At 36.7% G+C, this 26,889-nt stretch overlaps 2 protein-coding genes, 1 long non-coding RNA gene and 1 pseudogene across 8 annotated transcripts; all 4 read right to left on the bottom strand.

Moving 5' to 3' along the window:
* Nucleotides 1-47: 47 nt before the first annotated feature.
* On the bottom strand, nt 48-3,006 carry LOC121203394 (uncharacterized). Of its 2 annotated transcripts, XR_005926638.1 has the most exons (5): nt 2,047-3,006; nt 1,720-1,947; nt 721-1,547; nt 570-626; nt 48-451 (listed from the first exon to the last, which is right to left on the bottom strand). It is a non-coding gene; the product is annotated as an uncharacterized lncRNA (long non-coding RNA). The 2 variants fall into 2 exon arrangements; XR_005926637.1 differs by having other exon boundaries at nt 1,720-3,006.
* A 207-nt stretch (nt 3,007-3,213) lies between these two features.
* On the bottom strand, nt 3,214-4,793 carry LOC107960583 (putative disease resistance protein At3g14460). Its single transcript, XM_041111950.1, has 2 exons — nt 4,003-4,793; nt 3,214-3,910 (listed from the first exon to the last, which is right to left on the bottom strand). The coding sequence occupies exons 1-2, from the start codon at nt 4,791-4,793 to the stop codon at nt 3,214-3,216; spliced, it is 1,488 nt and encodes a 495-aa protein (XP_040967884.1).
* On the bottom strand, nt 4,787-11,189 carry LOC121203384 (putative disease resistance RPP13-like protein 1; annotated as a pseudogene).
* Nucleotides 10,578-15,757, bottom strand: LOC107957358 (putative disease resistance protein At3g14460). Of its 5 annotated transcripts, none has more exons than XM_016892870.2 (3): nt 11,744-15,724; nt 11,102-11,494; nt 10,578-10,986 (listed from the first exon to the last, which is right to left on the bottom strand). In XM_016892870.2, exon 1 carries the CDS (start codon nt 15,588-15,590, stop codon nt 11,808-11,810), a length of 3,783 nt encoding a protein of 1,260 aa, XP_016748359.2. In that variant the 5' UTR covers nt 15,591-15,724; the 3' UTR covers nt 10,578-10,986; nt 11,102-11,494; nt 11,744-11,807. The 5 variants fall into 5 exon arrangements, with proteins under 5 accessions (XP_016748359.2, XP_016748358.2, XP_016748360.2 ...); XM_016892869.2 differs by having other exon boundaries at nt 11,102-11,221; XM_016892871.2 differs by having other exon boundaries at nt 10,578-11,221; nt 11,744-12,607; nt 12,689-15,724.
* Nucleotides 15,758-26,889: the final 11,132 nt, after the last annotated feature.

The raw sequence follows: 26,889 nt of genomic DNA, 5'->3' as shown, positions 1-26,889 counted from the left end.
ATTAAACAGAGACTGAAATTGCTAGCAAAATTGTGTGTATGGAATAAGAACCCAGAATAGACATCTGAAATTCAATCACATTAGCAATTCAGTTTCAAAGTCTGCAATACAATGTGTTTGAAATGGACTTTCTTCCACCTTTTTTCTTGATTGGGCATGTATTCATGTCCGACAATTACATTTGAGCCCGAATAAAATAGCTCTTTAATGTTCGAAAAAGACTTGCTTGGCACTGGCATGGTCTTTTGAAGGTGGATGGTGATTGTTATGGACCTTGGACAGTTCTGAAAAGAACAATCTTCGAATCATAAACCGATGTGAAGAGTTAACAATATAAGATCATCCTCCATGTTGCTTTCACAATCCAAAAATTCGACCAACTTGTTACAAAGACATTCAACCCCCTGCTGAAGCCAGCAGAAGACCAGTTGACATTTTCATGGCGCAAAACCTTCAAGACGAAGCAAACTTTCATGTTAGATCCAATACGGAACTCAAATAAATAGTACTAATACACTGAAATTTGCATCGATGTCTTCAATCACCAGGAAGCAAGTGATGAGATATACCTCAAATCTAAGTTGCTTCCGTTCTTCAAGAAACCATGTCCAACATTAGATGCATATCTGTACACAAATACGGGAATATGATCCTTCAATGATTCTCTAATATATGAAAATCTGAGGAAAATAATAGAGCATACCCGTGTCAGACACGTACCTGTATTCACAGTTTCATACTTGAGCCCAAGTAATATAGGTAGTATGAACATGTAAGCATTTGAAAGAGAAAAGACCTGAAGCTTTGAGACCAAGTTCATCAGTCTCTCCCAACCTAAATCTAAGTTTTGTAGTTTGTTTCCTCTACTGAAAAAATGAGCAAATTAGTCCTTACACGTTAGATTATAGAGAAAATGCACCATATGAATTTAGGGTCTAATTTGCATTTTTTGAGTAAAGGGGGAAAAATGCACAACTCAACCTTTGTATGCCATATGAATTCAAAAGGAAAAACATACTAAATAGCATATTTCACGTAAAGAAGAGAATAATGTTAGGAGTTAACAAAGAGGTGATTGTGAATGAGAAGATCATGTTATGATATATGATAATCAATTATTGACAGAAAATTTCTAATCCATTATAAAAGTTGAAACAAAGGACTTCAACTTTTTAGCTTAGAACACTACAAGAAACGCATTGATAGAAAGTCTTCAGGAAGATTCCAAGAAATTTGAGGTTGATGCCTGTCATGATTGTGGATCAGAGTAGCTAACACAAGATTGCTGAAAGGAAAAACAATATGCATCAGAAAAGCATTTCAATATCTGTTTTCATGCATTCTGTTGGATATGTTGGCATTTTCCTGTGTGTTGCATGCCTGGAAACTAACCGCAGTTCTTGTTGTTATTGACCTTTATAGTGCTCAAAAATCCGAGGAACCATTGATGTACTGATTTCAAAGCTTCTTTATCAGCTCAAGAACACAATGCACAACCATTGATGATCATTGATTGCAGGTCTTCCATTTCGCAAATGACTCTGTTTCTGTATTATGGAAACTAATGAGAGAAGCATCAATATTTATTATCCCAACCATACAAAGTTCAAGCTAACCTAGCAATGCATACAAGGTTGACAAAAACAAGAAATTGTTTAAAAATGGTGAAGAAAAAGTGCTTTTAATTGACATACACAAAATGTATTGCATGAAAATTACCAAATTGAATCAGGTAGCTAGCTATCCATATCTTTATGGCCATGATGATTCTGAGCAAAATCTCGACCTTTTTACCTTGTGCATATCGCGAAATAGTCCCTCAAAATGCAGTCAAATCAGAATCCATGAACTCCAATTTACAGAAAGATGGAAATGGAAATTAACCCACAAATCACCCACATTTATGATCCCAAGTTCCATCTACTTATTCATTTCTTAAGTTTCTGTCTGTAGAAAAAAGTACTTTTGTAATGAAAGTAAAGGAATCAAGAAATAAATTAGTGAAGAAAAAGAAAGGATGAGGGTCAATGAAAATGAATGGAATACCTGCGTCAGGACATTTGTTTTCTCAGTCACTGCCCCTTCTATATAATGAGTTGACCGTCAATTCAAATAAAGGGAGGTGGGAAATATTGGGCCAGTCTTTACCTTTCTCCTTTTCACGACGTTCCTTCAGCAATGGACATCTCTTAATGTACAAACGAGAAAGAGAGGGAGGGAACATGTTTGGCGGCATGGAGTGGAGGTTGGGGCAGTGAGATATACAAATTGCAAAAGGAGGTGAGGTGTTGAAACCAGGGATTTAAATTGCGGTCGCGGTCGCGTTTTCGGTCGCATTGCGTTTATCGCGGTTGCGGACATAACGGATGCTATTGCGGTCATTGCAGTCGCGTTTTCGGTCGCAGTGCGTTTATCGCGGTTGCGGACATAACGGATGCTATTGCGGTCATTGCAGGTATCGCGGTCGTGAATTTTACATTACTTATTGTGTACTGCAGGTATAGCGGGTTTCGGCAGTAACGGTTTCGGACGGTGCCGCTACCGCTATATAACGGCCGCTATTTCGGTAACGGACCGCTATTTAAATCCCTGGTTGAAACCCCTTATACTTCAAACTCTTTAGATTTGGAAGATCAGAGATCCTGAGAGATATAAGTGAAGAGGGAAGCAGATGTTCATCTGGAAAACACTCCCATCTCTATTTCTGAATATGGGGAATTTGAGGTTGATGGCATGATTGCGGATCATGGTAGCTAACACAAGATTGTCAGAAGAAATTTGAGCCTGCTGTATGTTAAGAGTGTGTTCAAAAACATTTAAGAGAAATAAAATAAGGTGGGAGTAAACATGGGCAGTAGTTGAAAGCCAAAATGATTCAACTAAAAATCCCTTTACATTTTACAACCAAGTTGAAGCTCATTCACGCAAAGCTGCGATTGGAAATTATCCAATCACCCACATTTATGATCCCAACTTCCCTTAAAAGCATAATAATAATAACCTTCATTACCTTTTGGATTCTAAGATGATCCAATTAATGTCCAAACAAAAAGCCTTCATTTGGATGACTATCAAAACATGTTTCCTTAAGTTCAACATATTTTGCAGATCTAATTCTTTTTAAAATAAAAATAAAAATACATTTGTCATGAAAGTAAAAAATGAATGGAAATACCTGCGCCAGAACATTTATTTTCTCAGTCACTGCCCCTTCTATATGATGACTTGTTCATCAATTACAATGACAGGGATGTGGGAAATGTTGGCCCAATCTTTACCTTTATCCTTTTCACAATGTTCCTTCAGCGAAGGACAATTTTTAATGCACAAACGAGAAAGAGAGGGAGGGAGCATGTTTGGCGGCATGGATTGGAGCTTGGGACAATTGTAGATTGACAAATTGCAAAGAGAGGTGAGGTGTTGAAACCCCTTATACCCTAAACTCTTTAGATTTCGAAGACTAGAGATATCGAGAGATGTAAGAGAAGAGGGAAGCAGATGTTCATCTGGAAAACACTCCATTTCTACTTCTGAATCCCAAATATTTAAAGATGTAAGAGAAGGGAGTGTATGCAAACTCCATTCCCTTTTCCTAATCAAGTTCTCAATTAGTTTATCACTCCATGAGATTCTAATTTCTTTTAATTTGGAGGGCAAACCCTCTTTTGGAACCCTCTCTATTTCTGGACAATCATCTATTTCCAAAACCTCCAGGGATGGAAAGACGGACTGCATTTGCTCTGGCAATGACTTTAAACTTCCGCAACTAAAAAGCCAAAGTCGGGTCAAACTGGTGACAGATAATCCATCTTCAATTTGAAAAGATATCAAATTTTGGCAAAACCGTATATCCAAATAATGGAGATGCTGGTGGTGAGAGCCCTCTGAAGCTGCACTGATAACTTCAAGTCTTCACATCCCCAAATATTAACATGCTTTACCATAGGCAACGATCCTAATGGGAAAGATTCCAAGTTTTCACATGAAAAGATGCTAAATCACTTCAGTGTGATGGGCACCCTAACTTCAGGAAGGGATCTAATTTCTGAACAACCCGACAAACATAACTTTTCAAGAAGTGTGCATCGTTGCAACATTTGTTCCAATACGGAATTATCCATATCCGAGTAATCGATGTCCAACTCCCGAAGCCCACAAGCCAATGGCTCCAACTGCAATGCTTTGCATTTCTGTAACTCAAGTTCCAAAATGCTTGGTGCCGTTGGAAGAAAGCCTCCAAGCTTCTCACAATCTTCAATCTCCAGTTTCTTCAAACAAGGGAGGTGTTTGGGAAGAGACTTAGTTAGTTTTGGACAATCTCTAATGGATAGCTCTTGTAGAAGAGGGAAAGCATCATCACTCCAACAATACCATTCCTCCCACTCGGCCATATTCTTAAAGCTTAGCATTTCAAGAGATTGAAATGGTTTAGTTGAAGCTTGTCCATTCCCGTAGAACTCATCACCAACTATTAACACTCCACTCAAACCGGAAATGGAGAGAGAATTCAAAGATGATAATTGGCCAAACGGCGGTAAGGATATGCAAAATTCACAATCATGTAACCCCAAAGATACTATATTTGAGAAGGAAGAATGCCCCACCCATTCCGGAAATCTCGTACCTTTATAACTTTGAATAACAAGATGCTCCAAATTTGTATGAGGCTCTAGTTGTTCAAGTACTTCTCTATCATGCCTTGAATCACCATCAATATCATCATCTTTACCCCATCTCAACTTCAACTTTTTAAGGTCCACCTTATCCTTCAAATTGGCATCTTTGGCATTCATGGCACTTGCAACATTTTTTAGTCCTGAAATGGAAAGTCTTCCACGTAAATGCTTGAGTTTTCCCAACTCATTAATTCTTGATCAAGTTTGACAGCCTAAAACAAAATCTGTTACTATTTGAAGATCTTTCAACCTACCCATTTCTTCTGGCATCCTTGCTAACTTTGTTCCCTTGATATCAAGATATAGCATGTTGATCAATCTCTCCATGTCTCTCGGCAGCTCATCAAGGTCTCTGCATCCACGCAATTTTAATGCTTGCAAATTATACAATGTACACAAAGAGTTTGGCAACTTTTTAATTTTAGTTCTTGAGAGATTCAAATTTCGTAGATGCTTTAGATTACCAATATCTTCTGGAAAATTCTTGATATTTCTATACTCAGCCAATGAAAGCACTCGTAAGCTTGATTTCACCATCAAATCATGCATTAGCACATCACTGACAAATGAGCAGTACCAGACTGGCTTTGTATTTAAGAAAGTACGCAGACCCTTTGCTTTAGCTAAACTCTGAAATTTTTGTCGCACATCATATTCTTCTTGGACATTAGACAAATGACGGGTCCTTTCGGTTATTACACAAGAACCACCGCCACTACCTTCCAATCTGCAAATGAACTCTCCGGTTACAGATTTAGCCAAGTCACTAATTAGATCATGCATGACAAAACAAGATTTCTTTCCTTTAGATTGTTGAAAGAATGACCTCAATCTTTAATCTTTGAAGTACTTGGTACCCCGTTCTTCCAGATCTCCATTGTCTTTGGGAAGCTCTAAAAGACCTTCAGCCATCCATAATTGAATAAGTTCTTCCTTTTCAAATTCGTAATCTTTAGGGAAAATTGAACAATAAGCAAAACATCGCTTCAAATGCGAAGGAAGATAATGGTAACTCAATGTTAACACTGGAAGAATATTAGTTGCATCATTTGGAATGTCCCAAAAATTGCTATGTAAAATTTTCTTCCACTCATTAGCATCTGGTTTGCAACGCAGAAGGCCTCCAAGAGCTTTTGCAGCCAAAGGGAGACCGCCACATCTTTAACAATTGCTTCCCCGATTGCCATCAGATCTGGATGCTTGGTGGGGCTTGAACCATCAAATGCATGCTTTGCAAATAACTTCCAACAATCATCATCTGATAACACATCTAAACGATAAGTTGGAACGTTCTGTTATGGGGTAAAATAATGATTAGGAAAACGACGTTAATTTCTGTTTGGATTGTTTAGTGAAACGGTGCGTATAGTTTTATTGAAACGGGGCGTTTTGCACAACTGCTGGTGCCACGTCCTCTTTAGCTACTATATTCTTTTAAAGCATAGATTGTGTGGGAAACGGTCATGAAAAATATTGAGCAGTTTCTTTGATCTCTCTCTCTCTCTCATCTTCTCTTCTTAATTCTTCCATCTTCTACGTTTCTCTATTGTATTATCTTTGAGTTCTTATCAAGGGTTTTAGTGCTTCCAAATTTCCAGCTCGAATTTACTGTTGATTCTGATGCTTGTGCGACGGGGGTTGGAGCTGTGTTGCAACAGCAAGGGAGACCAGTGGTATATTTCAGTAAAGCCTTAGGAATTCGGCACCAGGCTTTATCAATTTATGAGAAAGAAATGTTGGCTGTTTTGTTAGCCGTGAGAAAATGGCATGCTTACTTGGTAGGACGGCATTTCAAGATACGTACGGATCATCAGAGTCTACGATTTCTGTCGAATCAAGTGGCTGTCACTCATTTTCAGCAACGTTGGGTGGCTAAGATGCTGGGCTACGACTTTGAGGTTTCATACAGGATGGGAATTAATAATGGAGCCGCTGATGCACTATCTAGACAACCTCAACGAGACCAGGGCCAACTCTTTCAGTTGTCAACGAGTTCTGTTATCTCGGACTTGTTAGTTCAAGTGCAACGTTCATATGAGGCTGATGATAAGCTTAAAAGAATAATGCAAGAGGTTCAACATTCAGGCACTCCACCAAAAATTTTCATGGGATGGCCGCTTTTTGCGCAGGCGAGGGAAAATTATTGTTGGAAAGGACTGTCAGCTTCGACATGAATTGTTTAAGCACTTCCATGCGAGTGCTGTAGGCGGACACTCAGGAATACATGCCACTAGGAAGCATTTAACTGGGTTGTTATATTGGAAAGGTCTTACCACTAATGTTAAACAATGGATTCGAGAATGCCTAGTTTGTCAGCGCTGCAAGGGTGAAACAGTAGCTTATCCGGGACTTTTACAGCCGTTACCAGTTCCCGACCGAGCATGGTCTGTCATTAGTTTAGACTTTATTGAGGGCTTACCGAATTCGAACAGGAAAAATTCTATATTAGTGGTGGTAGATCATCTGACTAAATATGGACATTTTGTGGCTCTATCACATCCCTATACAGCAAAGGAAGTGGCTCAAGAATTCCTCAACAATGTCTATAAGCTTCATGGTATGCCCGACGCCATCATCTCCGATAGGGACAAAATTTTTGTTAGCACCTTCTGGCAGGAGTTATTTCGACAGGTGGGAACCAAACTCTTATTGTCCACGGCCTACCACCCTCAAACAGATGGTCAGACGGAGGTCTTGAATAGGTGCCTCGAAAATTACTTATGATGTATGACTGGTGAAACACCCTCGCAGTGGTCTCAGTGGCTTCCTCTTGCTGAATGGTGGTACAATTCTTCTTTTCATTCTTCTATCCAACTTACTCCATATGAAGCACTTTACGGCCAACCACCCCCCACCCATATGCCTTACTTAGCTGGGGTCTCATTCGTAGCTGTAGTAGACCGCAGTCTGCAGGCAAATGAGGCTGCCAGGAAGTTGTTGCATTTCCATTTGAAGAGGGCTTGTGCTCGTATGAAGCATTTTGCTGACAGACTTCGCTCAGAAAGGAGTTTCAGTGTTGGTGATCTCGTGTACTTACGCCTACAACCTTACAGACAGCAAACAGTGCGCAAGGTGCTTAATCAGAAATTATCCCCCAAGTATTTTGGACCTTTTTCGGTGCTCAAGAAAGTAGGAGCTGTAGCTTACACTCTACAGTTACCTCCGGGTTCTCGCATACACCCTACCTTCCATGTGTCGCAATTGAAGAAACATATCGGTTCTAAGCCAGCTCAAACTCAGCTACCTTTACATGATCATCATGGCGCCATGCAAAAGGAACCTGTGCGGATTGTGGACAGAAGGATTGTAAAAAAGGGTAATCAAGCAGTGACAGAGGTCTTAGTGGAATGGGTCGACTCTTTTCCAGAAGACGCTACATGGGAGTCTCTGTCCATGCTACAGACAAAGTTTCCTCAATTCCATCCTTGAGGACAAGGATTTCCTCTTGGTGGCGGTATTTGTTATGGGGTAAAATAATGATTAGGAAAACGACGTTAATTTCTGTTTGGATTGTTTAGTGAAACGGTGCGTATAGTTTTATTGAAACGGGGCATTTTGCACAACTGCTGGTGCCACGTCCTCTTTAGCTGCTATCTTCTTTTAAAGCATAAATTGTGTGTGGGAAACGGTTATGAAAAATATTGAGCAGTTTCTTTGATATCTCTCACTCTCTCTCTCTCATTTTCTCTTCTTAATTCTTCCCTCTTCTACGTTTCTCTATTGTATTCTCTTTGAGTTCTTATCACGTTCCTCATGATTGCTGCAACGTTTTCATCACGTGTTGTTACAATAATCTTGCTATTCTTGGCCCCAGAAGTGAAGGGACTTGCAAGCTCTTTCCAATGAAAATAATTCTTGTTCCAAACATCATCCAAAATGATTAGATATTTCTTTCCCGACAGCTGCTCTTTGAGTTTAAGTTGAAGCTGATTTAAGTTCTGGTTTCCATCACAGCTACATTTCATCTCTTCAAGAATGGTTTTGGTTACATTGAAAGCATCAAATTCCTCTGAAACACACACCCATGCTTTGCGGTCAAACCATTTATCCACTCTGGGGTCGTTGTAGATCAATTGGACAAGGGTGGTTTTGCCAAGCCAGCCCATACCCACAATGGGAACCACAGCTATCTGATTTTCAGACAGATTTTGAGGATCCAACAACTTCATTATTTCTTCTTTTTCATCATCTCTGCCATAAACATCAGACTCGTCAACCAAAGAAGTTGCAGGCCTTCTTTGAAATGCCTTTTCTCCTTTATAGTTTTCTTTCAGACCCAGAATCTGTTTTTGGTTGAGTAGGTAGTCTAGTCTCCCAAGGATCTCTTCCAACTTGGACTGCATCCCATCTTTGAAAGGATTGGAAGAAGAGAGAAAGCTACTAACCTTCTTCATAGCAGTAGTTTGATATTCGGGTTCGATCTTGTTCCGAAGAGCTTCAGTAGAGATCTCGTCCAGGAGGTCCTCGGCATCATAAACAGCATCTTTGAGTTCATCAGTCCAACTTTTGACACTTGGGTTGGTAATCTGCTTATTTTCAGCATCATCCAACACTGCTTTCACCGACATCAAGGTTGGCTTCAGTTTCTTCAGCAATTTCCTTTGATAAGTCTCAGAACATCTCCAGAAACAATCCTATCAAGCAGCACCTCAATGGAAGCAGAGAGAAAAGCTTCACCCACCATAGCCATTTTTTTTTTTTGCAAAGAAAGGTTTAAAGGAAGATGAAAAGGAAGTAATTGCAAATAATGGAAAAGAAAGTGCGTAAACTCAAAGTGAAGAAAGTTGCAGAGATGAAGGATTTGAAACAGAAGAAAGTAAGTGAAAGTGAAAGCAAATAGAAAAGAGGAGAGCAAGAGTGAGAATATGAGATGAAGATGAGAGGGGGAATGCTTTAACTTGAAATACTTTAATTTCAATAAAGATGAAAGAACTTCATCACTGCAAACGGGACTTGTAAAATGACCTGTGATCCAATTTACATGAAATTTGAGATGAATCTCTATATTTAAAATTTTTTCTTCATAATCTCAACTTTTATCATATTATTAGTTAATTTTAATTAAAATGTTAATGTAAATTTAAAAATGTTAACATCCTGAAAATTCTTTGTTAAATATGTTTTTTTTATTACATAATTATAGAGTAGATTTTTTTTAAATTTCAAGATATCACACCATCAAACTTAGAAGAAGAATTTTAATGGTATTAAGTATTAAACTTAAAATTTTAAATTCAAAAAATAAAAAAATTAAATTCTTGAAAATATAAATATTGGAATAAGTTTCAAATGTATAAAGAGTATAAAAACTTGTTCTGATAAAAGAATACAATATATTTTAACTTTTAATCAAAGAATTACATAGAAATGTTCATAAATAAAATATCATTACTTTCTTTTTTCAGGACCTCTTTAATCTTTGTAAGGGTCCTAAAAAATACACAATACTTTATCATTTGAGAGAATTATTTTCGCTAATCATATTAATTTTTTACTACTTTTCAAATTTACTATACTATTTATATATCATTATTCGAAGTTTATGAATGTGGAGAATATAAAGTAAAAGAAATAGCAGGGTTAACCCGACTTCACTTTAAATTAAGAGAAATAAAGTTAATAGTTGTAAGCCATTGTGTTTTACTTGCTTTCGGTGTTAAAGCTATGAATTTATTTGACTTTGTTTTTATATATAAATTAATGAAAAAGAAAGCAACAAATTTGCTTGAATTTTGCAGCAAAGTCAAGAAAGTAAAAGCAAAAAAAATTGATTGATATATTAATTCATCATATTTTGTAACAGAAACTTGATTGGAAACTACACAAAAATTATAATGTGTCCACAAAAGATGAAATGATATGAAAATAATTAGAACGTAGCATATGAAATGACACCTTGAAGAAAAGAAGAGTACGGAATGCCATTATATTTATATGATACAAATGATTAATATATCATAATTTATATAAATACAAAATTGGAATATCCAATTGCAACACATAGACACCAATGGTTAGTAGTTGTTTTCTTTGCCATCCAAATGCTTGATCATAACCTATCATCTCAATATACAATGGATTCCAGTGTCAAAAATAATTACTTCAAGAAAAACGAACAGTGCTCGGATTAGTATAAATCCCAATCAATGTGTACGAACAATGTAAGCCTTTGCTCGGAAATCCTTATTCTTTGTAAAGTTGAAATTTAACCACTTCATCATTGCACCTCTTCGAACACAGAGCTTGATGCCAAACCTTCGAAGCATTGAAATTTTTTTTGCAGGTACTTCTGGGACTGAAACTTGAGATCCTGCATTGTCATGTAAATGGAACTTCATTTGCAGGGGAATCATGAATTAAATTTGCAAACGAAGGGTGCAGGCTGGCTAGAAAACAATTTGCAGGAAAATTAAGCATCAATCAACCTTGATGCCCTGATTGCCCCAACTTCAGCTTCATCAGCATTGCAAATCCCAAAGGGGTACGAGAACACTGCAAAGAAAACCCCCTCATGGTTCGTGAGAACCCACCACAATCTGCATGCCCTGATTACCAATGGAAAAGACATCCGAATTAAAAATCAACATATCAACGCCTGGAGGCTGCCAACAAGACGTGATCATCCTAGTCACACTTGCCGGATGATAAAAGCTATTGTTGGATCTCTTTGAATTACAATTATTCACAGAAAGCAGTGCATTTTTGGAGGCAGATCAAAACACAACAGCTGCTGCCACTAGATATTGGGAACCTCTTGATCAGGTAATTATAGTAAAGCGGAAAATTTTTTAACAGCATGAAGCTGAACTGATCAAATTCTGAAACAAAATCATGAAATTACTACAACAATAAGATAGTTATTGCAATACTGACAACAAAACTGTGTTTGTGGGAGAAAAGAAATGTAAAAATAAACAACACGTGCAATTCACAGCAAATAGTATAACAAAGTCAAAAAAAGTTAACTAGGATGAGAATACAGTATTCAATGGTTAAGAATTTCTAAAAGGAAAAATAATTAAGTAAAACACTACAATAAGTAGTGAAAAGAAAAGAAAATGGTGTACCTGAGTTTGGCTGCTTTAATAATGGCACAGGGATACATTTATGACACACAGCTTCTGAGTCTTGCTATATGATGAGCTCTCCATGATTGTGAATGACAGGGATGTGGGAAACCTTGGGCCAATCTTTGCCTTTCTTCTTTTTGAAACGTTTTCTCAGCAAGGGGCAATTGTTAATGGACAAATAAGAAAGAGAGGTAAGAAGACTCTTTTCCGGCATGGATTGGAGCTTTGGACAGCTGTCGATAATCAACTCACAAAGAGAGGTGAAGTGTTGAAAGGCCTTATTGTCCAAAAACTTTAGATCTGGAAGATCAGAGATGGTGAGAGATGTTATAGAAGATGGCAACATATGTTCCTCTGGAAAAGACTCCATCTCTAATTCTGCACCTGAGAGTTCAAAACCTCTAAGTGAAGGGAGTGTTCGCAAACCCCATGCTCTCCTCATCATGCTAGCAATTAGCTTGTCAGTTCTTCCGATTTCAATAGTTTTTAATTTGGAGGATAAACCCTCTTCTGGAAATGACTCTATCTCTGGACAATATCGTATTGACAGATGATCAAGGGATGGGAAAAGGGAGCGCATTTGCTCAGGCAATGACTTTAAAGTCATGCAATGCCAAAGTGTAAGCGAGGTCAAATTGGTGGCAGATAATTCATCTTCAATTTCCAAAGATGTAAAATTAGTGCAATGGTAGATATGCAGATAATTGAGACGTGAGAGACGCTGGTGAGAGCCATTTGATGCACAGATTGACTTCAAGTCTTCACATTCCCAAATAGAAACATAATTTAGCATAGGCATTGATCCTAATGGGAAAGACTCCAGTTTATGACACTTGCCTTCTATCATCAAGGATTCAAGAGCTGTATACAAGAGGATCTTAGAACAATCCAAGACAGGACACCTTTCAATGTTCAATTCTTTCAGAGTGATAGGTACCTTACCTTCAGGAAGGATTTTGAGTTTAGAACAATCCAACATAGCTAACTTTTTTAGATGACTGCAGTGTTGCACCATCTTCTCCAACATGGAATCATCAATATTCAAATCTCGAATTTGCAACTTTTGAAGCCCACAAGGCAATGGCTCCAATCGCAGTGCATCACATCTCCGTAAATTAAGTTGGCGAATTCTTGTTGTCCTTGGAAGCAAGCTTTGAAGATTCTCGCAATTTCTAATCTCCAGTTTCGTTAAAGACTGGAGGTGTTTCGGTAGATTCTTAGTTAGCTTGGGACAATCTATTATGCTAAGCTCTTGGAGAAGGCAGAAAGCTTCAACTTTGAAACAAAACCACTCTTCCCACTCCGGCATATCCTCAAATCTCAGATTTTCAAGAGAACCAAATGGTTTAGTCAAAGCATGATCACTCCCATAGAACTCATCACCGACTTTTACTACCGCACTAAATTCAGAAATGGAGAGAGATTTCAATGATGATAATTGCCCAAGCGGTGGCATGGAGTGGCAAAATTTGCAACCTCTTAAGTGCACAGATACTACATTTAAGAATGAAGAATGTCCCACCCATTCTGGAAATCTTGTGCCTCTATAAAAACCAATTACAAGATGCTCCAAGTTTGTATGAGGCTCCAGTTGTTGAAGAACTTCTTTATCAGCCTCAAATTGTCCAAGTACTTCACTACCATAAGTATGCTTCTTCCATATAAATTCCAGCTCCTTAAGATTCATCTTGTCCTTCAAATTGACACTTTTGGCATCCCTAGCACATGCAACATTTTTTAGACCTGAAATGGCAAGTTTTCCATGTAGGTGCTTGAGCTTTCCCAACTCTTCGATGCTTGAACCATTTTGCTCACCTAAAACAAAATTTGTTAATGTTCGAAGATCTTTCAACTTGCCCATTCCTTTTGGCATCCTCGCTAACATTGTTCCCCTGATATTGAGATAATACATGTTGATCAATCTCCCCATATCTTTAGGCAGTTCAACAAGGTTGCTACAACGAAACAAAGTTAACATTTGCAGATTATACAACGTACTTAAAGAATTAGGCAAACTTTTAATTGAAGATCCTGACAGATCCAAACTTCGCAGATGCTTCAACTTACTAATTTCTTTGGGAATTTCATTGATATTACAATATTTAGCCAAAGAAAGTACCCGCAACCTCGATTTCGACAACAAATCATGCATTACCTTGTTGGTAACATAAGAATGCCAAGGCAAAGACTTTAAGCTTAGGAATGAGCGCAGCCCTTTGGCTTTAGGTAAAGTCTCAAATTTCTTTCTCACATCATAATTTTCTTGGACATTGGATAAATGACGTGCCTTCTGATTTATTTCACATAAATTATCACAACCTTCCAATCTGCAGAAGAACTCCCCAGCTACAGATTTAGCTAAATCACTAATTAGATCGTGCATGACAAAACAAGATTTATCTAAGCTTAACTGGTGAAAAAAAGATCTTGATGCTAAATCTTTGAAGTACTCTTTACCTTGTTCTTCCATCTCTTCTTTTGACTTGAAATTCAATAAAAGATCTTCAGCCATCCACAATCGGACGAGTTCTTCTTTCTTGAACTCATAGTCTTTTGGAAAAAGTGAACAATATGCAAAGCAACGCTTCAAATGTGAAGGAAGATAATAATAACTTAACCTTAGTGCAGGAAGGATACCATCTGTAATGTCCCACAGGTTGCTGGTTGATATTTTATTCCATTCATCAACATCCAGGTTACACCGTAGAAGACCTCCAAGTGCTTTTGCTGCAAGGGGGAGGCCTCTGCATCTTTTGACCATTGCTTCACCGGTTGCTGTCAAATTTGGATGCATGCTCGGGCTTGTATCAACAAATGCATGTTTTGCAAATAACTCCCAGCAATCTTCATCGGATAAGATATTAAGATGATAAGGTGGAACTGTCCTCATAATGGATGCTACACTTTCATTGCGAGTAGTTACAACAATCTTGCTGTTTTTTGCCCCGAAACAGAAAGGACTTCTCAACTCTTCCCAATCAACATATTTCTCATTCCAAACATCATCCAATACAAATAGGAACTTCTTTCCTAACAGCTTCTCTTTTAGTTTAAGTTGAAGCTGATTTAGATTCTGACTACTATCACAGATAGAAGTGATCTCTTCAAGAATGGTTTTGGTTACCCTGAAAGCATCAAATTCCTCAGAAACACACACCCATGCTTTGATGTCAAACCATTCATCCACTCTCTTGTCATTGTAGACCAATTGTGCTAGGGTGGTTTTACCAACCCCGCCCATGCCCACTATAGGTATCACATCCAGCTGATTTCCGTTAGCATTTTCTAAGCACAACAACTTCATTATTGCTTCTTTTTCATTGCCTCTACCATAAACACCAGATTCATCCACTAAAGAAGTTGCAGGAGGTCTCTGAAATGCCTTCTCCCCTCTACAATATTCTTTCAAACCCAGAATTTCTTTTTGCTTGACTAGAGATTCTAACCTCTCAAGAACATCTTCTAGCTTAGATTCCATGCCTCTACTGAAAGGATTGAAAGACGAAACAACGCGAATTACCTTCGTTGAAGCAATTTCATCCTCAGCTTCCAACCTGGTTCGAAGTGCTTCAGTAGCAATTTCATCGACCAGGTCCTCTGCGTCATAAACAGCATCTTTAAGCTCAGAAACCCAATCTTTGACATTTGGATTGGTAATCTGTTTGTCTTCAGCATCATCCAGCACAGCCTTAACAGACATCAACGTTGGCTTCAGTTTCTTCACCAATCCCTTTTCCAGTTTCTTTCCCCTAATGAAATCCAGGAATCCTTGAGAAGCCATTCTATCGAACAGAACCTGAAGAGCTGCCGAGAGAAAAGCTCCACCAACTGAGGCCCCCGCCATGTCTGGTACTCGAAGGTAAGAATTGAAGCAGAAGATGAAAGATGGAGAAATAAAGTGTTAATTTGTTGATAATTGTTAAACTTCTGATTGCTTGATTAACGGTTTTCAGCAGGCAAGTTTGTTGGTAACCGAGAATAATTATTTTCGTAAGTTTGTCGGTAACATATAATAAATAATATGTTAAATTGGGTTTCCTTTTTACTGTGTGTTTTTTTTCCCTTTTTTTAAGGAAAAATATTTTTATAAGTAATACACTCCTTACAAATTTAGAATTAGTTTTTATATTTTTATTTTTAAAAATTTAATTTTTTATTTTTTAAATTTTAGAATTCAAATTTAATTATTAACATTATTAATTATTTTTAAAAAAATTATTTAAATAACATTTTGAAATAAAAAAAATTACACTAGATGCCACTATTTTTTTTATCATGAATGTTTGCAATCAACCTTTTAAAACCTACAAATATGCCACTAATGTTTCATGTGTTTACAAAAATGCTACCCAACCGTTTAGTGTCGCGACTAAAGTAAGGTGATATGATGCGGCGCGTTTAGTTGTCCTTATTGCAAACGTGGATTTCCATGTATAGAAAAAAATGAAACAAAATAATTATTTTAAAAATTTTGAATAAATATAAAAATTCTTTCGATTGTTAAATAAGTATAAAAAATTTATTTGCTTTTAGGACTTTTTTAATTTTTAAATATTGTTAGGTTAGCATGAGGTACACCCTAAAATAGAAAATTTTCTATTTAAATCTTTTATAATTTATAAAATTTTAAATTAATAATAGTAAAATTACAATTTACCTCCCAAATGATAAAAATTTGATTTAGTCTTTTAAAATTTATGAATATATAAACTATTAAAATTGTGAAAATGAATTTTTACTATATAATTACCCTATTAACCATGTCAAAACTCAATAGTAAAAATGGATGGAATCCACTACCTTCCTTACGTTTGGAACCAGTGTAATAGGATTGAAAAAGAAAATTTTTTGGCTCTACGCTTTATTGAGAAATCATAATGGTTGTGTTGCGACGTAAAAATTTCGCTTTGGTCGCTAGTTGAGGCGATTATTTAAAAATTTGGGAACAGAATTCAGGTTTTAAAGAGAAAAGGAGTTGTCACCGATCTTTTTTCTAAGTGTGATCGGACACCTAATAAATCTTCTTTTTTTTTTAAAAGAAAATTTATTTTTGAACAAAAATGAAGGCCAAATTTGGGTATACGCGAAAATCCAGAGAAAAATAGGGTTCGAGAGTCGGTTACGCACGAGGAAGGTATTAGCACTCTCACGACGCCCAAAATTGGTATCTTGTTAAACATGCGTTGTCTTAATTCTCAAAAATACAAGTTTAATTTAATATTTAATCGCGATCCAATTGAAATACGAGAAATTAAAATTTTTGGTTTTTTAGAAGGACATCTCGTTTTTAACACGAGCCAAAGATATCCACCTAACATAGAGATGAAATCAGCGACTTAGTGTTGAAATCGATACGTTGCCTTATTTATTGAAATTAAAAAAATAATAATATCATTTGCAATAGAAATTTGTAAATAATGCAAACAATGATACAATTAATAAAAATATTAAAATACAATATTAGAATAAAAATACAATAATACTCACAATAAATAAATTATAATAAAAATAATGTTCTAATAATATAATCAAAGAAATAATATATTTGTAATAATAATAGAAAATACTAATATGTACATGAAAGATTCACATGTGTATGTATATGTTAATAATGATGATAATGATAATAAAACTAGCAATAATAATGAAATACAAAAAAAAATAATAATAACGTTAAAATAAAGTAATTAAAAATAGTATTATGTATAAATATATATACGTATACATACATATATAATAAAAATATACACTAATATTAATAATAATAATGATAATAGTAATAATATTGAAATACAAAAAGCAAATATAATAAAAATATTAAAATAAAATAATAATAAAAATATTATATATAAATATACATTTACGTATACGTATATAATAAAAAGTATACACTAATATATAATAATAATAATAATAATAGTAATAATATTGAAATACAAAAAGCCAATATAATAAAAATATTAAAACAAAATAATAAAAAATAATACTATATATAAATATATATACATATACATATATAATAAAAAAATATACTATAATATATAATAATGATAATAATAATAGTAATCATATTGAAATACAAAAAAAGTAAATATAATAAAAGTATTAAAATAAAGTAATAAAAAATAATACTATATATAAATATATATACATATACATATACAATAAAAAATATACATTAATATATAATAATAATAATAATAATAATAGTGATCATATTGAAATACAAAAAAAAGCAAATATAATAAAAATATTAAAATAAAGTAAAAAAATAATACTATATATAAATATATATACATATACATATACATATACATATACAATAAAAAAATATACACTAATATATAATAATAATAATAATAATAGTGATAATATTAATAATATTAGAAATAATAATAATATTTAATAAAGAAACGAAAATAAACAAAAAAGGACTAAAACTGAACTAAAAACAGAGTTTTGGGGCAAATTTAAAAGAAATAAAGGGAAAAGGATCAAAATGCAACACGCGCGTAATCTGGAAGGACCAAAACAAAAATTACTCCTTCCCCTCAAAACGCAACGCAGCACGGGGGACCAAATTGCAGAGCAAAATAAATTACAGGGCTAAATTATAAATAATGAAAAAATCTAATTTCAAAGCGATAAAAAGTGGAGGGGCTAAAAGCGCAATTAACAAGCGGATCCTAAGGCGGGATGGGTCGAATCGGGTCGGTGCATGGGCAAAGGGATAAAACGACGTCGTTTTGGCACTGGGGTTCAAGTCCAAAACGGCGTCGTTTCATGAAGCTTATAAAATTCAATTTTTTTCTAAAATTTTCATTTTTTGGTGTTTTTTTAAAAAAAAGTTTGAAAGCTCTCCCCTCTCTCTCTGGATAAACCCAGAATTCAGTCAGGTGGGCCACCGCACCTCCGTCGGTGCCCGAAAATTTCAAAAAGTTATATATATTTTTTTATTCTTTATATTCTACTGATTTTTTTTTTGAGGAAAAATTGGGAAAATATACATGCGTTTATGAATAGCTTGGAAAAAAAAGAAAATAAGATAAAAAGAAAAAAAGGCAACCTTTTCTTTGTAGATCTTGCTTCTTCTCCGAATTTGTTATGGAGATTTCCGTTTGATATTTGAATCTATCTTTTTTCTTTATATTCAATGCTTACTATAAATTTTTTTTTATTTCCAAAAATCCTTTTTTTTACAAACCGATTTCTAGGCTTTTATATAGCCATTTTACAAGAAATTTTTATTATTGCTGTCACTTCTTTCTTTATTTTTTGCAGGTGCAAAGGGATGGTGGCCACAGTGGTGGTGGCAGAGGGTGGTTGAGGGCAGAAGGCCCTAGGTGCGGCGCACCTAGGGTTTGAAAATTCTGATTTTTCTTTTCTTTTTTTTGTTTTGTATTGTTTGGGCTAAGGTTAGGTGTTGTTGGGTTTGGCTGATTGGGCTTTTAGTTTTTGGGGTAATTGTATTGGGTTTTAATGTAATAAGTTAAATGGGTTTAAAATGGGTGTGGGTTTTATGCATGAGGTCAAAATTGGCCATACAACAGCTGCCCCTCTTTGCTCATTGTCGTGTAACGGGAATAGAGTAAAGACATAAAAAAAGGCCAATTTTGCCCGGTCTTATTAAGTATTAACTTCTTTGGCACTCCTCTTCTTTAGGTAGCTTCGTTCCAGTCCACCACATCTTATAGCTTTGATCCACCTTACCGCTACTTCAAAGATATGACTCGTAGCTTCACTTTGCTCGCTTCTTCAGGGGTATGAGGTTCCTAGCTTCGATCTACTTTGCTGCTCCACTGCAACTTCAGGGAGATAAGGTCTAATACCTTCGGTCCGCTCCACTACAACTTCAGGGTTCCGCTACAACTTCATAGAGATAAGACTTGTAATTTCAACCTGCTTCACTGCAACTTTAGGGAAGTAAAATCTATATATTCGATTAGCTCTAATCTTTATTCTTTATAAAAACAAACATCGAAAATAGCTCGGCATACAAATTGACGTTCAACTCATCTCTCGGATTATGAGTTAATTTTTGAAAAAAAGTAAAAAAAAATTGAAAATACCTCAGTGTGTGACCCAAGGTTCAACTCACCTTTTACAATATGAGTTGATTTTTTGAAAAACAGAGACTAAAAATACCTCAGCGTGTGACCCGAGGCTCAACTCACCTCTCGCAATATGAGTTGATTTTTTTTTGAAAAATAGAAACTAAAAATACCTCAGCGTGTGACCCGAGGCTCAACTCACCTCTCGCAATATGAGTTGATTTATTGAAAAATAGGAATTAAAGATACCTCAGCGTGTGACCCGAGGCTCAACTCACCTCTCGCAATATGAGTTGATTTTCTTGAAAAACAGAAATTGAAAATACCTCGGCGTGTGATCCGAGGTCCAACTCACCTTTCGCAATATGAGTTGATTTTTTTGAAAAACAGAAATAAAAATATCAGGATACCAAACCATATCATTTGGTGGAACTTTAGGCATCTTTTTCCTTGATCCAGTATAAATATCATCAAAACCTCTTGCTCTGCTAGAGTACCTGTATACGTCATGCATGATGTTATCATAATATGCACATGCTTGTCTTAAATGTTTGTATGCCTACATGATTATGCTATGTGCCTTGGATTTGTTTGTCACATATCTCTTTTCGTCACGATTTTTGTGATGATCTGCATTCATTGCTTCGATTCTTGACTTTCTCTTCAGGCTTTGTACCTATTCTCCAGCTTTACGAGTAATCTGTGTTTCTTAGATATCACTCTTTTGCCCCCTGTTGAACTTTGTCCTTGCTTTGAGGCCTCGTACTTATCGAATTCTCATCCGGGTAATGCTCAACCTTTTTTTTGTTTAGAGTATGTCATTTTACTATTTATTATTCAAATAAACCATACAATGAGATGCATGAAAATGGTCAGTAGGTACAAAAAAGATACCTCTCATTTATTTATTTCGAAGTTAACAAACAAAAAGGTTAACCAAGGATAGTAAAAAAAGTGTCATAAAGAAAAGGGGATCACATTCAGTAAATACAAATGCTCTAGATATTCAACGCATGATCTCTTCCACGTTACTTAATCAAGAATCTTTTCGAGCATGGCTTCTTACGTAGAAGATTTCGAGCTTTCAGAGATGCTTCAAATACTATAGCCTTGCCGTTTGACCCACCGTTCAAATCGCCTTGCTCTTTAAGCCCAGGTTTGCTTCATTAGGACGCCCTCTCAGGTTTTCATCCTAATCCTTTTTGTTTATCAATACGCCCTTTTCGGGTTTTCACCTTGTTCCTTTTTTTAGGCATAATATTTCTTTACAGCATCTGAGTTCACTGGGTTAGGTAACTCTTTCCCATCCATCTCAGTGAGAATCAAAGCCCCACCTGAGAAAGCCTTCTTTACGACATATGGTCCTTCCCAATTTGGTGCCCATTTTCCTCGGAAGTCTTTTTGTATTGGAAGAATTTTTCTCAGCATGAGTTCTCATTCGTGGAATTCTTTTGGCTGTACTTTCTTGTCATGGGCCGCGATTATTCTTTTCTGGTACATCTGTCCATGACAGATTGCCTTCAAACGTTTTTCTTCAATAAGGTTTAACTGGTCATATCGAGCTCGAACCCACTCTGCTTCCTGTAGTTTCGACTCCATTAAGACTTGTAGAGAGGGGATCTCAACTTCAATAGGTAGCACAGCTTCCATTCCATAGACCAGAGAGAAATGAGTTGCTCTCGTAGATGTCCGGACAGATGTGCGATATGCATACAAAGCGAATGGTCGCTTCTCATGCCAGTCTTTATATGTCTTGGTCATTTTCCCAATAATCTTCTTAATATTCTTATTGGCCGCTTCAACTGCTCCATTCATTTTCGGGCGATAGGGTGATGAGTTATGATGCTTTATTTGAAATTGTTCACACACTTCCTTCATCATCTTGTTGTTCAAATTCAAGGCGTTATTTGAAATGATTCTTTCAGGCAAACCATATCGACAAATGATTTCCTTTTTTAAGAACCTGCAAATTGCAGTCTTCGTCACATTAGCAAATGAAGCGGCTTCTATCCATTTCGTGAAGTAATCTATCACTACAAAAATAAATCGGTGTCCATTAGAAGCTTTTGGTGAAATTGGCCCTATAACATCCATGCCCCACATAGAAAAAGGCCACGAAGAAGCCATGACATGAAGGGGCGAAATGGGCTACATGAATTTTATCACCATAAATTTGACATTTGTGGCATTTTCATACAAAACTAATGCAGTCACTTTCCATCGCCAGCCAGTAATAACCGAGTCTCATAATCTTCCTGGCCATAGTGAAACCATTGGCATATGTCCCACAAATTTCCTCATGGACATTTTCAAGTATTTTTCTGGCTTCAACAGCATCAACACATCTCAAGAGCACTTGATCTTTTCCTCTTTTGTACAGAATGTCCCCATCAAGAACAAATCCTACTGCCATTCTTCTGATTGTTTTTTTATCATTCTCATTTGCTTGTTCGGGATACTTTTGATTATTGACATATTCTAAGATATCATGGAACCATGGTCGTCCATCTGGCTCTTTTTTAATGCTGAAACAATGTGCAGGGACTTCATATATGCTCATTTGAAGAGACATTATTTATGTTTCTCTGTTCGCTTTGAACATTGAAGCCAAAGTGGCCAAGGCATCAGCCAATTGGTTTTCTTCTTGTGGGAAGTAATTAAAAGTTATTTCTTTGAATTCTTTAATTAGTCCTGCCATTGGATTGCTGTATTTAACTAATTTCGAATCTTTCACTTCCCAATCTCCACGGATTTGGTATATTACCAATGCTGAGTCCTCGTACACCTCTAGGATTTCGACATTTCGTTCAATAGCTGCATGAAGTCCAATGATACAGGCCTCATATTCCGCTATGTTATTGGTACAAAAGAAATTCAGTCTGGCAGTGAACGGATAATGGTTCCCTTCTGGTGATACTAAGACTACTCCAATTCTATGCTCCAATGTATTCGATGCACCATCAAAGCTCATCTTCCATGACTTCTCTTTGGATGACTCACATTCTTTTCCCGTAATGCACATCAAGTCTTCACTAGGGAAATCAAATCTCAATGGCTCGTATTCCTCCGTTGTTCGAGTTGCTAAGAAGTCAGCTATTGTACTCTATTTTATCGACTTTTGGCTCACATAGATGATGTCGTACTCTGACAGTAGGATTTGCCATCGTGTCATTCTTTCTGAGAGTGTAGATGATTCCATCATGTACTTTATTGGGTCCAGCTTCAAAATTAACCATGTCGTATGATACAACATATATTGCCTGAGCCTCCGAACTACCCAAACCAAAGCGCAACAGAATTTTTCAATTGACGAGTACTTTGCCTCATACTCTATGAAATTTTTGTTGAGATAGTAAATCACCAATGGTCGATAGGCACTATAAGGGAGACCTGATGATTGATTATCAGAAGCGCATACTTCTTTTTCATTGACCTCTTTCATTTTGTTAAAGATCTCGACTTCCTTGTTGTCCATCATGTCTTGAAGTAGTTTTCTGAATTCTTCACAAGACTGGATGTCAAGCCCTTCGATTCCATGAAAATCAAAAAACACTGACTTTTGTATTTCCTTCTTTGAAAATTCTGTTGTGGTGACAGAACAGCCCCTTTTTAACCATTACCTCCCAAATCTTTTGCAGCGATGTCTTTATTTCAGAAACACAACTTTTGGCACGCCACCTGTCTTCTTTTGTCACCGCGCTCATGTTCCCTTCAGTGTGGTTAGGGAGCGAATTTCCAGTCGTAAAAAACCTGCATCGATAAGACCTTAAACCCTCCTTTTAAAGGCTAGATAATTTTTTGTAAAATGCCCCTGGTTTCCGACGTGGTACATGCAACTGGCATTAGGATCGTACCATTTTGGGTATGAAGGCTTCAGGGGTGCTATATAATGTGGGGATATTAATTGATTTTCCAAAATTTTTGGGTACAGCTCTCCATATGACACAGGGATAGAGGTGAATTGAGGTTTTTCATAATTGGGTTTTGCCGGTCTTTGTTCATTTTTGGGTTGGTTTTGAGCAGGCCTGGTATTTGGTGGGAACATGGCAAATAGTCTTTGGTTATCTGTGGCGTAGACGGGGTAAGGAGGAGGTGCTTGATAGTAAGGGTTTTGGGGAGGATAATAGAAGTTTGGAGGCAGGTGATATCGAGGTCGTGATTGGGTTGGGTAAAGATTAGAAGTGTGGTGGCTCCCAATTCCCACAATATGGGTTTCTGCTTTTTTTTCTTTATGGGTGCTGCCCTTTTCGAGCTTTCGGGGCCTTCCATCATTCCACTTTTAATGGCATTTTCTATAAGTTCCCCGGATATTACAATATCTGCGAATTCTTTCGTGGCACTTCCTACCAACTTATCATAAAATGGTGCTTTCAAAGTGTAGTTGAAGAGGACCGTTATTTCAGTTTTAGTCAATAGGGGTTCTGCTTGAGCCGAGATATCCCTCCACCTTTGCGCGTATTGCCTAAAAATCTCCGTCGGCTTCTTTTCCATCATCTGCAGAGTTAACCAATCAGGCACCATGTCAGATACATGCTTGTATTGTTCACAAAATGCTGACGCCAAGTCTTTCCATGATCGGATCCTTTTTCTACTAAGTTGATTATATCATCGAAGGGCTGATCCGACCAAGCTGTCTTAGAAACAGTGTATTATCAATTTATCTTTATTTACGTAACCAGTCATCTTCCGGTAAAACATGACGAGATGCGCCTTTGGACATTTCGTTCCATCATATTTTTCAAAATCTGGCATTTTAAATTTTGGAGGCAGAACCAGATCAGGCACCAAACTAAGCTCTTTGACACTTAGTGCAGAGAAGGTTTCAGCACCTTCTATCGCCTTGAACCTTTCTTCCAAGCTCCTATACTTGTCCTGGGCATCACGATCATCCATTTTCAACCTGGCTATTTCTACCGGATCATCCAAATCTGGAACATTGGGATCAATAGGATTAGCTCCTAGGTTTGATACGAATATACCTTGCCCTAGATGAGTAGGGGGTACGGGTCGTTGCTCCAAGCTTGCAGGTTCTCCTTGAGGACATTCTCTTTGCATTACATGTGCATGAGGTGGAGTGAATCCTAGGCGATAAAGCGGATCCTGATCATGATTAACTCTCGACTGAGGCTCCATAGTGTTAGGGCTCTACATAGGTCCCTTTCTTTTGACCAAAGCTATTATCATCTCCATCATTTTGGTCATTTGATCTCTTTGCTCAAGCGATTCCTCTCGAGATCTTAACATTAGATCTCTTGCTTCCTGTTGTGACTTGGTCAACTGCTCTTGCAATTCTCTTTAGGTCATTTCCATCCTTTCAATTCTCTCATTGAACTCGACTTCCATAATTCTAGCTTTTTGGCGCATTCTATAAGAATGGCGTGATTCCAAACTTTGAGTGTCGCAACTGCGGATTATACGGTTCTAGCCTCAGTGAATGATTATGGTGATATGTACATGCAAGGAACAGATGAATGGATGAATGACAAATGAATGTTATTCATGAATGAATGTGCAAGAATTTGGTGTTGATTCCAAGATGGCCCCTACTTAGGCATTTCATTAATCAAAAGAATATATTACAAAATGTTTCACTATCTTTGATTCAACAGTTACATAAATTTTCTAGCCACATCGCTTTGTTTCTTCACTCGTTCTAAGAATTTTGATATGCTTGATCTTTGACTCTGAGGGAATTGGTAACTAAGAGCTTCGGTTTCATCTGATGATTGCACGGCTTGCATAACCGCATTGCGAATTTCATTGATCAAAAAGTCGAGTTGCATTTCGTTTTCTTGGAAAGCTCTTTCGTAGGCGTGAGTGTCTCTGTCGTACTGACTATTCTTTTCTTCCAGGGCTTTTAGGAGATTATCCAACTGTTGCTGTTGAGCTTGCAATGTATTTTCTAAATCTCGTATTTTCTTTCTTAGTTTTTAACTTTCAGACTGACTAGTTACAAATTCTGCAGACACAGTTTCATACTCAACATTCTTCTTCCTTAACTCTATCATAGCACGCGTAGCTTTTTCCTCTTCTTTCTTTGCTTTCCCTTTCCAGAATTTCATCCCACCTTTGATGTTGCTTAATTCTTCCTTCCATTCTACCAATGATTTGCCCAGCCTACTGTTTTTATAGTGCTTCTTAATTTCTTATTTTCTAAATGAAGATCCCTTAAATTGTTTCTTACGATCTCAGCCTCTCTTTGAGCTTTCCCGGTTTTAGATTTTTTAATTTGAACATCGATCTTTAACTGGTAGTTTTCCACTTGAAAAGAATTGATATCTCGTAACAGCTTAGCTTTTTCATGTTCAAATTCATGTCTTGCTACTTCTAGCTCAGATGGCATTTCTTCTGAGAAGGGATTCTGGAAAGTGTAACTCGTCGGTGAGATTTGTTGACTATTCACTCGTCGTTTTCTCCATAAGTCATAATCCTGAGTGATAGTATCAGCATAAAGGGCTAATTCCGTTAGGTGAATTCCTTTCCAAGACTTTGCAGTATCTCGGACTCTTTTCATGTAGCCTTCATCAATAAAGGCAAACTGCCTTTGAACATTAACGGAGCGTATCCCATTCCTCTCCATAATCCTAGTAAAGGCATCCAATCTTGGCTTCCACATTTGTATAATAGAACTGAAGGACGGATCCATGGTGCTCTCTAGGTTATATCTTCGGTATGAAGGTTCTGAAAAACTGAAACCCAATGCTGTTCGGTGACATCCTTTGGCCACTCTTTCTCAAGGTAAGCTTTCAATGAGGCAAATGTTTTTGAAAACATGTGGAAAGGTGTATGCTCCACTTTCCAGAAATAGCTTAGAATCCAGACATTAAGTAACTACGTGCATCCGATAAAACGTCATTCCCCTTTCCTCCTACAACAACTTAGAGATCTAAAAGTCTCCACCAAGATAGTCGGGACGGGGTTGATCCCTTGCTTTAATCTTTCGAAGAAATCCACTACCACAACTTCTACATGCACAAGAACCTTTAGGAAGACAATTAATCCATAAATGACCAAAGCAAACAGATCCATCCTCTTCACAATATCTGGATGGTTTTGAACTAAGTCTCGTAGAGAAAACCACGGAACACAACT

Source organism: Gossypium hirsutum, chromosome A05 (genome assembly GCF_007990345.1).
Source record: "Gossypium hirsutum isolate 1008001.06 chromosome A05, Gossypium_hirsutum_v2.1, whole genome shotgun sequence".
NCBI classification, from domain to species: Eukaryota; Viridiplantae; Streptophyta; class Magnoliopsida; order Malvales; family Malvaceae; genus Gossypium; species Gossypium hirsutum.
The sequence above is the reverse complement of the archived record's forward strand: the minus strand, read 5'-3'. Positions and strand labels throughout refer to the sequence as shown.